At 38.3% G+C, this 17,711-nt stretch overlaps 1 protein-coding gene across 1 annotated transcript in view; it reads right to left on the reverse strand.

Annotated features, from left to right (window-relative positions):
- Window positions 1–9,918: 9,918 nt before the first annotated feature.
- The window catches only part of nbas (NBAS subunit of NRZ tethering complex), a 165,563-nt gene continuing 157,770 nt past the window's right edge, over window positions 9,919–17,711 (reverse strand). The window contains exon 53 of the mRNA XM_028040395.1: window positions 9,919–10,853. Within this exon, the coding sequence (XP_027896196.1) occupies window positions 10,578–10,853 (276 nt within the window). The 3' untranslated portion in view covers window positions 9,919–10,577. The remainder of the gene's footprint in view (window positions 10,854–17,711) is intronic.

Genomic DNA, 17,711 nt, shown 5'->3' on the forward strand with positions numbered 1-17,711 from the left:
ACCTGGCTGTAACCTTTCCCATTCTAATGAGAGATGAAAGGTCTCAAAAGCAAAGCGTAGATTGAGAAACAATGAAACAGAAGCTGACTGAGAATGTACAGCCACAGTCTTTGAGCATGTGGCAAAAATAATTCTGTCTAATCACCATCAGTATTCTACATTTTCTTGTTGGCACAATTACTAATCCCAATATCAAAGTTTGGGATATTTTTAAAAAGCATAATCTAAAGCTATGTGAAGAGATTCTTGACAGTTGCAAGACCTGCAAGATTCTTGGTAAATGGCACAAGAAAAAAAAAAAAATGCTGGAAATAACAGAACATTTCCTTCAGTACCTGTGTTCCTGGGTGATTAGCTGCAGAATACATTCGTTATTTTAAGCAACAAAACCATCTGGCTCAGTCATATGTGAACAGTTAAAGAGTGAAAATCTTTATTCAAGATTATAATTTTTTTTGCTAAAACTGCAGGATCACTGTTAAGTTTGAATTGGTTGAGATTACACAGATGCACTTTTCTACAAGTCCTGTTCAGTTAATTAATCAGAATTAATTAAAAGATCACTGCACTACTCATGCAGTTAAATGGCCTGCAGAATTTAAAAACAAAGGAAAAATGTTGTAAATCACACCAAAGGCTTTTAAACTAAATAAATCAATGTGAAGTGAGTTCCATTTCTGGTACTCATCAGCATTTTTGCCTCTGAGATTTGTAATAACTGTAATGGATCTGTGATATTAACAAAGATCAGAACACAAAAGAAAACAGTCATAAATTCAGCCCTTAGCACACATTAGCGTTTCTACAGAGAGAAACAACCGAACTCCATTAATAATCTTTGGATTATAAAACATTTTGTAATTGTTTCAATAAGAAATATAAATACAGGTTCTGATAAAGTTTAATTACTTTTCTATTTTTAACTTGATTATGTTTGATTGTGGGGAGAGTTTCAGTCTCTAAATTGCAACAGATTCCAGACTTTCCCACTTTACCCAGTAGAATGGTGTGATCAATAGTGGCAAAGGGTGCATTTGTGTCTGATCATGTTTCATTTTCTGGACGTGTACAGCACTTTGTGTGCATAAAGTGCTCCATTAATAAAGACTGACTGACTGACAGCATGAAGAACAGCAACATTCCTGCATCTGTCAGAGCGTTAAAATGCTCACACAAAACAGAGAACAGCGACATAGAGTTTTTCTTTGATAGAATCCAGACATCGGTTGTTCTCTATCAAACAGTTCCTCAAAGGAAACAAGGCTCCACATGTAGCCAAACTAAAATGGTAACATCAGCAACATGCCTGTTCAAATGCTTTTTCACTTGCGGTTACTTAGAGGACAGAAATCCAGGGGTGCTCTTTCTCAGCAAAAACAAGGCAGTATCCAAACACTACTGATAATTGACTCTGACACACATTCACTTCTGACTATTATTAAAGGAATATAAACCCTTTCCTATTTGGCTAACAGGGTATCTCGGCACACCTTTAGACAGATTTCTACCAGTCAATTATAAAATAGTGGCAATTTAACACAAGCAGCAACAATGATAAGCAAATAGTTCGGATTAAGGAATGGTTGTGGGCAGTATTTGTACCAGTGTTGAATGTGGTTGCGGTCCAAACAAACTTATTTCAAGGGCTGCAGTTGGTTGCTTAATACCTGCTGTAGGACAGCCTTTCGCTGCAAATACTGCTACAAGTCGCTTGACTTTTTTTCACACCTTCTTTTCTTTGGATTTAGGTCTGGACTTTGACTGGCCCATTTTAAGTCATGGATGTGCAGATTTTTTTTGGGGGGGGGGGGGGGGGGGGGGGGTTAGCTAGAAGTTTTAGATTCACAGATAGAAGAATATAGCCCTGGCGTTGCCATTGCACGATGCTGCCATCACTATGTTTTATAGTCAGGGTTGTGTGTTGTTCAGGGGAATGTGGTTAGCTTTTTCCATGTACGTTAAAAATAAAGCTGTGGCCCCACCTAGCCAAAGCACCATCGGTCAGATGCCTGCTGTGACCACTGCATAGCATATAGCATAATGCAAGCTGAATATCTGTCAGCTTTCTTCTCATCACTCCTTACACTTCTCTTTACATATTTAAAAAATGCATAATTTTTCTTCTACTTTAAAATCATGCACTGCTTTTTGTTTATGTTTCAGAAAAAGATCCAGCAGAATATAAGTGTGTGGCTATGTGTTAAAATGTAAAAAGGTTTGAATATGAATATTTTATCAATAAAAATAAACTGCCTTCCTTTTTCATTTCACCAAGGTCTCTGTTACAGAAGTAATGCGAGTCCTGCAACAGTATATATTTATCCTGTGTGCTTTTAACCCTCGCTGCTTTTCACCTTTAATAATTTTGTGTCTTCCCTGCTCGTGTGGTTTCCCTCTTTGTTCAGCTTTATGCATAAGTAAGCTTTGCTCTTTTAAAGAGAGCAAAAGCAGCCTGTCTGTTAAAAAGGTGTAATTTGCATGTGTGGGTGCAGCACAGCGTACTATAAATACAGAGATAGAGCCGCTCCTCTGAGTTACAAGGTTGTGGGTCAAAGATGCGCCAAAAAGACGCAGTGGAAAGAATAGAGGAGTTTAGGAAACAAACATGGTATTAAAGAGGGAATATTTTCCCCAGGATTCAGCGTGCTGACAGACTTGAAGACTTGTGAGGGATTTCCTGGAATGCAGAGTCACTTTTCTTTTTCCCATCCCTCCTGCAGACTCGGCAGACACGAGCAAGTGCTTTGTTTCACAAAAATAACTTCTCCTCGGTAGCCCGCGAGATTGTGTCTCATTCAGCCTCACCTCCTGAGGGGGTACACCAATTCCTTCCCCGCTCTCCACTCCTTCGCAACCCTTTACTCTCACCTCCTGGATGGATTGCGATGATGGCTCAGGCCGGCTGCACCTCGAGCTCTGTCTGAAAAATGAAAAGAAAAGCGCTGACACTTGACAGGTGGTGACACTGTGTTTACCAAACCTCAGCAGTAGGGAGGTAGACTTTAACAACAACATTTTGCGCAGTTTTATGAAGTCTATTCAGACCCAGAAGCAAAAACAGACTATAAAACAGCGCTGCTCCTTTTTTCTTGAGGATAAAGAGTCTTGAATTGTTCACAAAAAAAGAAAGAAAGTTCACAACAAAAGCCGCCATCGGGAGGTGGGAACAAAAACGCCATCGCTGTCATCATTAACTCTAATGGATTCTGCCATTGTGTGAGTTGGTTACAGTGCCTTTCAGTGTCATGGGTAAAGTAACAGTCCACTAACACGGATGTGGCCATTTTCATCCCTCTGTCTCTCTCTGCATGCTGTGCATTTTTCATGTGACAGTGAACTGTGTTAGATAAGAGGTCCAACGTGAATGCTGGGAAAGTAAAAGTTAATGAAAGTGAGATTACATCGTATTTCAGGTAATTATGAGGGCTGGCGCAAGCAGAAAGAGAACATGAAGAGGGAAAAACAGGATCCCTTTAATCTTCACCAGCTTTGTTAGCTTCGTCTCTTTGGTAAAATGATATTTATGCATAAGATGTGGTTTTCATTTTCAACAAGATTCACAGCATGTTAGTGCTCATAATGAATGGGGGCTGTTTTGAAGGCGGGCTCGGCAAACAAAAAACACACACACAGATGCGTGCTTGTTGCACAATCCTACAAGAATTCCCCAGAAGAATTATGAATTGAAATCAACTAAAAAGGAAAACAATTTTTGGGAGGCCTTGTAAAACAATTCAGATACTTGAAACATTTTCGGATTTTTTCAGGTCTCAATCACAAACTGCAATGTATTTGAATTTAATGTGATAGACGTAAGTCCATTATTTATAGAATGGCTTTGTGCATCCAGAGATTGAAATGTTTGTTTTGTCCTCTTTGGCTGTAACGTGACACAATGAGACAAGTTCATTAATGCTATGGCAAGAAACTGTCTGAACACAAGTATCTGAAAGACCACATCATACTCTGAAGTACATGAAAGCTGAGATGAATTGGGCTTCATGTGAGTATTAATGTCTTCAGGTCTACATATCAGTAGTATTCAGTTTGAGTGTAAGGATCTGATAGGCTCTGACAGGGACCAAGCTGTGATGATTATACTGCGGGATCAGAGCTTTTGTTAAATAGCATGGCAGACACAGCATGCTGTGAACAGTTCACACCACAGGAAGCTGTACAGAAGAAAATATACATTGCTACTGACATGTCCATCCCAACATTTTATATCACATATCTCAAATATACATTGATATAAATGACTTTTTTTGTACCTTGAGATTGTCATGTTCTGATGCAATGGTGGAAAAGACTTGTTGTGTGAAAGGATTTGGTCTATTCAAGCCTAAGATGTCATCTCAATTCAGAGCATCTTGCAGTAAGCACACACTATGCTAATGTCACTGTCCATATTTCATGAATGATCAGGGGTTCCTAAAACACTAGAATGCTGAATCGGTATAATAGCACTTTGCACCAATTTAATGATTCAATAACCTAAATAACAGATTAAAAATAATAAATATATCTGTTATTGAGCCCATATGTCTATTTATCCAATAATTTAGTACAATAATGAGTACAAAGATTGCTAATGACCATTTCAGTCTATTGGCTCAATAACAAACTGGTAGCAATGTGTAAAAGGTCACGTAGTTCCTGACATGCAGTCTAAAAGGTTCCTAGGACATTCGAATGAAAAAAAAAAGACTTTAAAACTAGACTTTAGTTTAAATTTGGGTTGGAGTTTGCACTTTAAATTTTATTATCTACTTCTTTTTTTTGCAATTCTTCTAAGTGTTTAACATATTATGATCTCATTTGTGCAAAAACTTCAGGGTGTTTTTTTTTTATTAACTGTAAATGACTTTGAATTACCTTGTGTAAATAGTTCTACAAACATAAACTAAAAACCCCACCATTTTCAGGTTTTAATTCATCCAGGACTTCATTCATACCTTTAGGTGTTTCTGGATATTCGAATCAGACTGTTCAGTGCACACTGTATGTTCTTCTCCTGCCTGTGTTGATTTCATTACCTTGATTACTGAAGGATTCACCAGTTAGCACTGATTACAACCATGCATTGTGTCATCTTATTAGCCCCCCCTCAAATGAGTTGATTTTTATGCCATTCATCACCACAAGAAGCCACCTTTCATCACTCAAGGGTACAAACCATCCAGCTCCAATTACTATCTAAGACCATTTCAATTCATTGTGAAAGGTTATTATACGTAGCAGCGGAATGGGCTGCCACTGCACAAAGCCCAGTCATCTTTATACAGTCAGTGTGGCGTAGTAGTGTGGAAAAGAAATAAATGGCACAACCCTGAAAGCAGGAGCAGAACCCTGTGAGAGTAGGGTTAAACATTAATTCTCCTGGTGAGCCGCAGACGTCTCTGTAATGCAGACAGAGCTGAGGAACGAGGGTTATAGCTTTGCGTCTGGCCACATATATTCACATGACCTGTAAGTGACACACGGATCGTCTCATTTTCCTCCATCTCCTCTGCAGGTAAGAGATTCATTACTCCCTTGTTTGATATATAGACCACCCGGCCACCCCTTCTCCTCTGAACGAGTTTGAAATACAGCAGCACTGCTGACAGGGTAAATACCTCCGAGCCACGTTCCTTTATTCAATTTCTTGCCTGTCGAGGATACAAGCGGCAGCAGTTTTAAATGGTGCCCGCCTAAGTGAATTACTGCTGAATACATTATGAAATCATACAAATTGTTGTTTTGGCTGTCCTGCAGGTTTTCTAGAAACAAAAGACAAGTTAGACGGGAAAGCATCATCGTGCAACAAGGGGAATGTTAAACGAAACATTCAAGAAGAAACTAAGCTAATTATGAGTTGGTAAAAAAAATAAAAATTAAAAATTATGTCAGAAATGTAGCACATAAATCATAATAGAGTTAATCTATTTTTTTGGCATTTAAACAGCTTTAACTACAATAATAAGATAATGGTACTGAAATTGATTTAAACATTAGATAAATAAAAAATCCAACTGACAATATAAATATAGGTATTGTTACATGACATTTGGAAATTATGAGCCAGCAATTAACCTTAGACATAAATATTAAGTTCTAATTAACACATGTAAAAAAAATTAAGTTAGAAATGCATTTCAGTGTTCATTATGGAATTTAAAGTTGAAAATAATTTAAAGAAATTGGCTAAAAGTTTATTGTTGCACTAACCTAATAAACCTACCCGGATGCCTCAAATATCACAAATAATACACACTGTTTCACCACAGATATTGGGTACAAAGTGCCTTAAACATGTACATGAAAAATGACACATGTGGTGTTAAAGGGCGTAAACTGCCCATTCAGCATTTATTCAGAATAATTAAAGGTAGCTCTAAATACCTGGAGCATTAAATTAGGTATAAATCAATCATTAGCATCGAACCTTTTCAATTTAAATTTCATATATTAAAAGTTGGGAAGCTATTGCTCCTTCCGATGTTTAGGTGTGTCAGTTTTCTACCTTCGATAAGAGGGAAAGAGCATCAGTATGGATGTTGATACAATTATGTGTGAAAAGCTAAATGGATATTTGACATAGACTTTCCAATTTAATTAAATTAGAATAAAGACACTATTTGGCATGAGTTCAGATATTCCCGTTGCTGTCAAAAGGTTATTACTTTCTCCAGATTGTGTGCTTTCTGCATATTTATTTGCCTCTTTGTAGAAAACATGTTTCTTCTTTTATGACAGGAGGAATAAAATTTAAATATTCCTAAATTCCGAAACCATTTTTTTGTTGTTGTTGTTATTTTGTTCTCCTAATAGTTTTGGAGCTATTTTTGGTCCAGTATTCAGAGTGCATATATAGTAAATAACCTCAATGAGAGTTTTAATCCATCACAGTGACATTTTTCCAGCTCAGAATCAAAATCGCTCTCTACAAAAGTTAGGATGCAATTTAAAATTCACTTTCTAATGCATCATGCTTCCACTCACAAACTTTGATACATATCATAAAAAGGTTTCTTTTGCATTTCAATAAATTATAATGGCAGTAACCCAGTGTGAGAGCTCCAAAATCTAGTAATTTTATGCAAAACTCAAATTCTTCAAAACAGATTTTTAATAGAAACCTCTTAATAAAAAAAAATACTTGTTTTTCATTAAAACCAAATTCTAACACATTTCAGAGCCATTCCTAAGCATAATCAAAAAGCAATGTGCTACTCATCAGCCCTTGAAGTCAAATTGCTTTTACAGACCCAGCTAGTTTTTAAATATTAAGCAGGAAACTTAATTTAACATAAACTGTCAAGCAGAAATAAAAGGAATAACTATTATAACAAAAGCTTTGCTTTTGTTCTCCCAGCTTCAAAGATTTAAACTCCAAAATATTTTCCCCTTCTTATAAAGCCTGCAATGCACAATAAAATCTGGTAAAGATTATGTTAAACAAATATTCGTTTAAACATTTGTGATGGTGATTTCTGACATTTGAAATATTTTTTCCCCCCATTAGAACAAATAAGTACTAAAAGCAAGTTCAATTTGTCCAACAACACTCAGGGGAGGTTGGTGTTATTTAGTGATGGGTCCGGCAACACCGATGCGTCGGCGCATGCGTCAAGCCCATAGACAAAACCCCGTGTCGGTGCGCGTATTGTTTTCAGCAAGTCACATGACCAATACAGGAACTGTTTCGAAATTACACTGGTGCGCCAAACTGTGTTTATAAGAGAGCGGAATTCATTTGCCAAAATAATTCTTGACCTGTTACGGTACAGCGTCAACTCTGGAGCAGCTAAGGTGCATTTCTCACATCACACTGAGCTAATCAGGCAGAGTGTGCAGGAGTAATCAACTTCAAGTTGAGTCACCGCTGTGTTTCAGCATTTATGTTTCATGTGTTGTAAGCAAGGGCTCTGATTGGTCAAAGGGCTGACATCAACAGAGGTGTGCAACAAAGGTTTACTGTATCAAAGTGTACATAGGTTATAAATTATTGATAACTAGGTGGAAAATAATTTATGGACCTTTTATGATCGCTTCCAATTGTGTTCAACGCAAGTTCTCACAAGCCCGTTCTTGCATGCTTAGATCTTTCTGTGCTTCAGCACACCTGAAGCAAATAATGGCTCATTAGTAGGCCTGTGCACAGCTTGATGGCATGCTGGGAAGACAACATCATTTTAATCAGTGAGACATCTAAAGCACGCAGGACACCGGAACTTGAGGTGTGGAGGTGGACACCCCCAGTTTAGGAGATAAAAATTTGAATGGATATCTGCATTTTGAGCTTCTTGTTCAGTGTTGTGAGATGGCATTTACCCACTTACAGAATGTTTCAGTGTTTTTTTTTCCTTTTTGTCCTGTTTGGAACTTAAATGTTCCAGATCGCCAAACAAATGTTAAGATTAGACAGAGATAACATTGAATAATTAAAATGAAGTTTCCAAATGGTGACTGTTTATACAAATCAATCCATCCCCAAGTGAAAAAGTAATAGCCCCATAATCCGAATGTTCCCAAAACTGATGTCACAAATTGATTTAGATGAGTTATGTCAAGTCTTCTCGGTGCTGTTGCAATACAGCACACACTACTACTACCATGTTGGACCATGCTGGTATCTTGTTTTTCTGAAACTCTGTTTTACAACAGATGTACAGTAACCCACGCCTTCCAAAACGTCCAATTGATGATTCTTTTAGGATCATCAATATGGTTTTTGGTTAATGGGGGATGCACCTCTGTGTTCAATCACTTTCCTATGAAACATGAACTCTGACTATAGCTGATTCAAATCAGAACTGCAGTGCTTTCAGTCGTCAATGCTTGCTTGGAGTAATTTTGGTAGAACGCTTCACCATCATTTCAAGTTTCAGGTTTCACAGTTCACTTGTGTTCCAAAGTCTTAGAAATTAGTTTGTAGCCCTTTTCATCTGTTTTTCAATGTCTTCCTATAAGTTCATCAGATGTCATATGGACTCCATTGATGTGAATTCTTGACGCTACAAAGTCATCAGGTCCAATAAATTCGGAGGCAATTATTTTTCCACATAAAACCAGGTTGGTTTAGATCACTTTTTCTTTTAGAAATGCAATCTTCATTTGAAAAGTGATTCTTTTTGTATTCACTTTGAAAGTGTTATTTGAAACAGCATGACAAAAAAAAATTTATTAGGAGCCACATATTTGTAAAGCTCAAGTAGAAATGCTGCAGACAAAGAGGCAGGGAAGAGGAATCAAATCGTAAACATGCAAAAAATATTCCTCACTCTCAAACTGCAAAAGTTTTTCTTTGATTAAGCGGTTTATTCTTTCATTTTGTGAACACAATGGACAAAGCTACCTGCCTGTGCTTGTTAGGAACAGGCTTTAAAAAAGTACACCTCTGCTGATTTGACAAGTTAAACACTTTCGGTGTAATTTACTGTCCTTTGCAATTAGCCTTGCATAAAAAAATAATTTTCTTTTTTTTCCTTTGAGCAATTATTCATGTTGAGAAAAGAAAAGATTTGAAATCAGTTTCCCCAGCGAACAATACCTGGCTGCTTTCCCCACAACATCGTAAGTGCTGACCAGTGTAAACACTTCACCAAACTGCTTTAAAATAATGGTGCCACACCACATAAAAGTACATTCAAGGCCATGATAAATACATCATCATTGTTTGGGTCAGAGGGCTGTAATTATCCCCAGAACAATGTGAAATTGCTGCAATTATGATGCAAATGTTTTGAATGTATTCATTTGGGAAGGGTAACAGTTTTGCAATAACCTTCCATTTGAGAGAAAAGTAAAGTTGAGAAAAGGTTAAGAAAGATACTTTTTTCAACAAAGCTGAGACCTCCTAATGATCTGTAGACGTGTATAGAATTTTCTTTTCAACAAAGACACAGATGCACAAAATGAAAACACAATGCCTCATTATCATTACATGTTTCCTTTATTTCAGCTCTGATAAGTGGAACGGCATGAAAACCACAATCATCTTGTATTGATTTAGCTGGAACAAATCATGCTGACAGCATTGTCATACACCCACATACATGTTTATTCCTAAAAACACACACGCACACACGCCCAACATGGGGCAGCAGTGGGGCTAATTTGTTTAGAGGAAATTAATTAGTTATTATTAGGGAGAAAACAACGGAGCAGAGGCAGGGTGTTTAACGGCGTGACGTTAAAGAGGCAAACCTGTCATGGAACAATAGGCTAATATCCACCCACAGCTCCCAGCTACTGCTCAATTACTTTATCACACAATAGGAGACGTTACGCATGTATAAAAGCAAGGAGCTTGTGCGGTTTCTGATTAGTCCCTCTGTCTGAACGCTCAGTCGTGACTGAATGACAGCTGAGAATGGGGTTGTATATGTCTGTGTGCATTTCTAGTTGAACCGATGTTTCAATATTAAAGCAATCATCTCTCATGCTGTTGAAATAGTTTTCTATTGATTATCTCTCAACCAAATTACAGAACTAAATACAGATATATGGCTTGCTAGTACTTCTACACTCTCTGTCTATGTCTACCTTAGTGGTCAAAAACATCCTCTTCATCCCTCTGCGTGGCATCTTCCTCACAGCCACTTCTTGAGCACGGACAAAGCAGAGTTGAAGGTGAACTGGGCCCTGTGAGTTCCTCTGTGAGAAAGCAGTAGGGAGCCTGCCTCTGGCCCATGGCCCATCGCCATCAGGTCCGCAGCAGCTTTTTCCACATCCCAGCCTCCCTCCTGCTGGTGGGACAGCATGTGGGAGCTGAGCAGGGGGTACAAGGCTGAGGAGACGCAGCCCACCAAGAGGCCTGCGTCCAGGAGCAACGAAAGCAGCTCTGTGTCGCAGGAGGAGGCAGTCTCCTGCAGGGAAAAAAGACAGGGTCGAACAAGTGTAAACATACATGTAATAAAAGCTAAGTGATACAAAGAATATATTAAAAAGTTGCATTCAGCCCTCATTACTTTACTTAAGGGGGCTGACTAGATAGATGGCTGATAGATTTTTTAAAATATAGTCAAGTGTTAATGTATCTTATTGATATTTATTTACGTGATAAACCAAGACAAATTCTAGTCTAATCTTTACTCTTATCTACTACAACAAATTGTCCTCAGAAATTACCTAATTAGTTTAAAGTGTCAATATACGTAATTTGTTTGTGAAGAACTAAACACAGCAATCACCCGGTGTGGCCCAAAACAACCCCATTGGAACCGTTTAGAGGGATTGGTCTTGGCATGGTTTTAAACAAACTCTAAAGGTGTTTGTTTATGGTAGGAACAAGATCTGACCTCAGTTCAACCAACCTGCAGGATGTACGCTGCAAATCTGAGCCAAGCGCCTTCCAGTAGCCAGATATGGATCGCAATGATAGATTTGATAGAGTAAACAAACTAATAAAGGCTGCAAGCCTTTCCATAAAACATAAACCCTAATGCTTTTAGGAGGTCTTCTCAAAATCAAGGGCACAACATTCACTTCCTACATTTGGTAGTCCCGCCTCGGCCCCTCCGACCAATAAATAGAGTGACTGCTCTCTTATGACTGTTATCTGTGTGAAAAGAAACCGAACCAACAGAAAAGCTTGCAAGTTAAACTCAACAATTGATTTGGCCCACAGTAAATGAACTTTATATGAGAACAATAATAACCAACAGCATTAGAAAGCTCCAGGGACACAGTGAGGATGAGGGAGAAAGCTGTGAGAAGAGCAAGGTTTGGTTGTAAAACAATATTCCAAGCTTTATAAATCTCACTGAGGACTATTCAATCCATCAGTGTTAGAATGCACATGGTACATCTGCAAACCAACAGAGAGATGGCCATCAAACTAGAAAGTAAAACCTATAAGAAAAACAACAGAGACGATTGGCCTGCACAACTCATAAGTTTAAAACATGACAATGGGGGTATGGTTTGGAAAGAAATTTAAATAATACTGAAAATCAGGACTTATTCTGTATCCATCTTCTGTTTACTGGCCAGAAGCTAGGCATACTCCATTCAATCTGACTGAGCCCAAATAATTTTCATCTACAGTAAAAGTGATTCTAAAAACCATTTATTTAGATGGAAGGAATATAAATATCCACCAAAGATTTTTATTTGTAGAAAAACTGTTCTTCCACTTCACAATTATGTGCTGTATTACATTGGTCTGTCACATAAAATTCACTGCTGCAGTGTGTGGTGTACAGGTTCTAAAGTTCTCTTAGATCATAAGACACTTTGTCTGGAGTGAGTAGTTGAAAATGTTTCATAAATAGACTTGACCTTCACCTAAAAAAAAATTGTTATACAGTTCAACAGTATGGATACTTCTGAAAGGTACTGTAAAAAAAAAAAAAGTTGCTGGTGAAACAGAGAACATTTCTGCATCAGCAGCAGAATGTGAGAGTTGTGAGTGATTACATTGTCCCATGCTTGATGAAACCTGATGGGGTCACAGTGTCACATCACATCTTATATTGACCCTGACGCTGGCCACCACTCCCCCTGGGATGAGCCTTCACACACACACACTTCTCTTCAGTCTCTGCAGTCACTTGTGTTTTCAAGAGGAACAGTATAAGCCCCCAGACGTATAATTGTAAACACACAAACAGACCTCTATGTAATATTTTAATCACATCATCTGCCTCCTTACATCAGTCAATTACATGCAAATTCCACCCACTAAATGCTGCAGTGAGTGGTGTACAGGGCATGAAAAATCAAGGCTGAGTGCCGAGGGTTGAGAGGCCGTCTCTCTGCCTCTCACTGTGAGTCAGCCCTTCTCCTCTGCGACCTCTCACCTGTTTGCTCTCTCCATTATTAAGCTCGAATTCGCTTTGGCCAACTTTACACGCGTGCGCAGAGACAACAGCCAGTCCTTGTCCAGGTATTTTTGGAGCTGAAGCAGATCAATTATAAATGTTGGCCCCATGTCTTATCCTATTTTTGTGGAGATGGTGAGCGAAGCCGGATGAGTTTCTGCCCCCCACACCCTTTCACCTCTAAAATCTCTCATCTCTGTGTGAGCCACTTGTCCTTTTTTTTTCTACTTCTCGCTTTGAGAACAGTTCATCCTTAAAAAAAAAACACATGAGGGTTTTAAAAGGATGGCATGATGAGGTTTGAGCATTTCACAAGAGACTTCACAAACATTTAGTTGCTGTCATTGATGATGACATAGAGCCCTGGTGGAAATACTGATCAAGTTTTGCTGCAGTGTTAGAAGATCTCCGAAGGAGCATTAGTATTCAGGGTTTGTCTGCATTTTCAGTTCAAGTAGAAAAAAAGTGCATGGTTACTTTGGGACCCAGGGAAGACAGAGCTGACGGATAACGCTTATGGAGATATAGTTCTTTATGTCATGCATGAGTAATAATTTAATTTTTGGGCCTTCCATTGAGAGAAACGACTGGATGAATCATGACAACCCGGGGCGGGGAACAGAGATGGACTACGAGGTCATTTCAGCATAATGACAATTAAGAGAATGAAAGACATGAAAGAAGTGGCAGTGTGGGAAACCTATGATAAAGATAAAAGGGATGAGCCAAAGAGCAGTAGGGAAGACATCCACTCAAAGCAGCTGGTGCATACATTTTTAAGTGTCCAGGAGCTGCACACCAGAGCCAAAGTGAAGCTTTTCAAAAAGACTTTCACATTTTGGATCAGACCTTTTTCATTTTGCTGCCTCAACAGAGTCCCCCCACTACCAAATATGACAAGACATACAGTATATGAAGATGCTCTGTATGTTGACCTATTCCAAAACCTTTTATGATTATCTGGAAGAGTAATTATATTTACAAAATGTATAAAGATTAGAGCAGCAGAGACAGAACTTTCTGATAAAACTGAAACAAGTTTTTATCCATGGAAGTGTCTCCACAATATTCTACAATGTGTCAATCTGCTACAATATGGCAGACCTGCAGAGAGTAGTGAGGGAAGCTGAAAGGGTCACTAGAGTCTCTGCCCTCTGTTTCAGAGACTTAATCTCTTCTCCATTAACTTTCTGAACTGCCCGCCACCAGGCAAACTGTCACAGCCTCAAATCAGGACCACCAGACTCCCAAACAACTTTCTGCCTCAAACTGTTAAAAACTTTAACCGCTGTTAAGATCATGAAAACCAATCTTAAATCTTATTTGATTTGTAATATTTGCCCTCTGTTCTAAATTCCTAAAAAAGCAGTCTGCTTTGCTTTCAGTTTACAAGGAAAGGACATTAAATTGATTTAAAGATGAAAAAGGTACATATCTGGACTATTTATTTCTAAAATGTCCAAAATGTGTTCCAATATCTGCAAAAAATAATCTTTCGTACTACATCTCCTATTATCTAAAGTTATCAAGACCATTAAAAACAAATATCAATGTCCATAATTTTTCAGATTTCAAGGCAACAAAGAAACTTAATATGCCAAGCACAGAAGATGCAAAAATCAACAAATGATAAATAAGGAAAATATAAATATCTTAAACAGATTTCAAGACAATCCACTTATTTGGAAGACGACAATTAGAAGTGAAGTTGGGGTTATTGTTTATGAAAAGTCAATAAATGCACCTGTCTGCAGTTGGTAGCAGTTTCAAAGAAGTGCAAAATTCACCCACATTTCGGGACATGATTGTGTTCATGATTCATCGCCTTGATGCCCATTCTAAAAAAGATTGAAAGACTGACTTACTTTGCAATTTAAAGGTTCAAGCTTTGCCGTTAATTACATTTAGTAGTTACAGATTGGGATATTGAATTTTCCAACTGTTAATAAATCAAACCTCAAAGATTCGAAACCTAAATAAACCACACATTTCACTGTTCTACAACGTGAAGTGTATCCATGCAAACATTCAAGAAGCAGTCTGAGCAGACAGCGGCCCAAATTATGAAGCTAACCTTCTGCTGACCCATACATAAACCAGAACCACTGCAGCTCCTGTTTTATGTAACTGACTGTAAGGTGACTCAACATTAGCCATCAGAGAGGAGAGATGAGGGTGCCAGGGCTGTCGGTGTTTGAGACATTACACCTGCAGGGCTGGGAAGGGAACAAACTAGAGTTCCAGCACACAGGAGAATTATCACATACAGTCAGCATTGGCTGCACAAAACACAAATATTTGGAATGGAAGAGAGGGATTTCAGATTTATTTGTATCCCAAATTGGGCAATTGATGTTGCAGCAAGTATAAAAACTAAAAGACAAAGTATCAAAGATTAAAAAATAACGAACAAAAAATACCAAAAGCACATAAAATACAAATCAACACATAATAGGAAGAATACAGCAGTGTATTTCATTATTGACCAACAGTTACTACACTAGATCAGGTGTAAGTCCCCCATACCTTGTCCTGCATTAAAAAGAGAAATTGCTGTAGGAACAAAGGAGTGCTTGTACTTGTTACTTTTTATACATGTGGAAGGAAGAGAGGGGTGGAAGTATGCATTGGTCAGAGGAAACTGTGACCAGTGCAGAGAAATAAATACTAATAAAATTCTGTCTTTCTCCTACTTTTGTTTATTATGGAAGAGCTCAACAGACCTGCAGAGCAGAAAGCAAGTAGGGGCTTCAAACAGTATGTTCACTAACACACACCACACATACGCACACACACACACACACCCCTATACCTCCCAGGCTATTACAGTTTGACGGTGTCAAGAGAGACAGCCGATTTGAGTCTTAGAGCTAGCCGGATTGACAGCTGAGCTGAAAATAGATGTGAAGAAGCATGTGAGAAATGGAGGGCTGGAGTGGAATCTTGATATTAGAGCAGCACAGATAACTGTCCTTCTAGCAGCATGAAAAGCTCTGTCACATTTCAGGCACGAGTGTTAATCCAGCATTCTCACCTTCTGGATAAGTATGCAGCATCAGACTGCTGAAGGTAATGACAAGGTTCGCTTTGCCCCAATATGCTACAGCTAAATTCTATATACAGGAACCAACAGTGGAGTAAAAAACATTTCACCTTGGAGGCTGTAGTCAGAATATTATGATGCAGTTTTTCTATGACAGAAAAGCTTGAACCATTCAGCACTTTGCTGTAAGAATTATTACAACACGTTTATATATATACAGTACATATACTGTATATTTGTGAACATTTCAGCTGCACTATAATGATTTTCTTTTTAAGTTATTAGGATCACAGCCTCCTATCAGTGGAATAACTTGGTCTACTTTTTGCTACCTTTGATGTCTTAGTCAAAATATTTGTGGAATTATTTGAGGGAGTGAGGCCAACATTCACTATAAACTTACTCGAAAACATTTATAATTTAAACAAGATTGCTGTTAAATCCCTGCAAAATAGCATTGTGAATACAAACTCTTTGGTAAGATGAAAAACATTTAATTTACCTTCTACAAGCTATAACTAACACACTTTTACTTTGTTCAAACATAGGAAAAGATGCACTAGAGCACAAATAAAGTGCTTAATTGGACAATTATTTTGCTATTATGTAGCTCCACATAAAAATTTGAAAAAATAAGCCTGTGTGATTTTATTCAAGTCAGGGTGGCAATTTCCTGACACCAGTGGTCCATTTACACTCAGGCTTTAATGCACCGGAAACAAAAAATATGACTGCCAGTTAATTTCACCTGACCTTCCACAACAATGGCTTTTTTTCTTTGAGTGAACTTGTGCCCTTTCCACACATCACCTCTTGCATCTGGCCTCACAGGCTTTTCTGTCTATTGGTGTCATGTGTGAAATTACAGAGGCAGAATGAGAGGCTGAAAATGACCTAGTGCTGATAATCCTCTGTGTCGGCAATCGGGGAAGGTAGTTACGTAATTGAGATGCCGTGTGTCAGTAATGTAGAGGACGGTAGATATTTTGTGGCTGCAGGGTTGTTTAGTGTAAATTAGAGATGCAGCGATCAGAATTATTTTTGGCAAATTTCTGATCTTTGGTTTCTACTAAGCTTTGGCCTGTCTGCACCAATTTTAGTCAAATTATATTTCTAAGAACTCTATGAAAAAAATATAACAGCAGCAGCAGCCATGTGAGGCATCTTTAATTATTTAAAATAAAAGAGAAAACCTAGAGTTGATGGGAAGCGTTGACCAATAAAAGTGAAAATGCTTGTTTGAACAGATAGGTTTTCGGTCAGGATTTAAAAACTGATGAGAGTTCTTTGGAGTGAGTGGGGGAAATCAATTATTTCTCAGTACGAAGGAATCATATGTTGAAGCAGGTAAACTACTTAAGTACATTTGACCGTCATACATAAGTTGTAGATTAACAGAATTGACTTGGTTTCTTTTCAAAAGATGCATTAATTCACCTTATAGCAACATCAGTGGAGTCAACAGCTTCGATCAAGGAAATTGGCTCCTTGCTGCAAACCGCAATTTAATTTCTGCCTACTCAGCAGCAGTGTAGGGGAACCTTATGTAACTGAACAACATAGAGATGAGGCCGTCCCAAATAGCTGGCATGGCTCCCTTGGCTGACGGAGGACTGTGACATTCCTGACCTGTCAGCCAATTCCCGCTGAAACGCTCGTTTGCAAAGACTCCCAGTATAATGAGAAATTGAACCAGAACCAGTAACACACAGCTCCTTTCAGTTTTCTACAGTGTAACGCTGCTGGCAGTTCCACACAGAGCTCCAGGATGATTTCCCTGGGTTATCTGAAGAGGCTAGTAAGCTACTCGTCATCGTGTGGCAGCAAATCAGTCTGATCTCTGAACACGCGCTACCTCT

This window comes from Xiphophorus couchianus, chromosome 15 (assembly GCF_001444195.1).
Source record: "Xiphophorus couchianus chromosome 15, X_couchianus-1.0, whole genome shotgun sequence".
Lineage (NCBI taxonomy): Eukaryota > Metazoa > Chordata > Actinopteri > Cyprinodontiformes > Poeciliidae > Xiphophorus > Xiphophorus couchianus.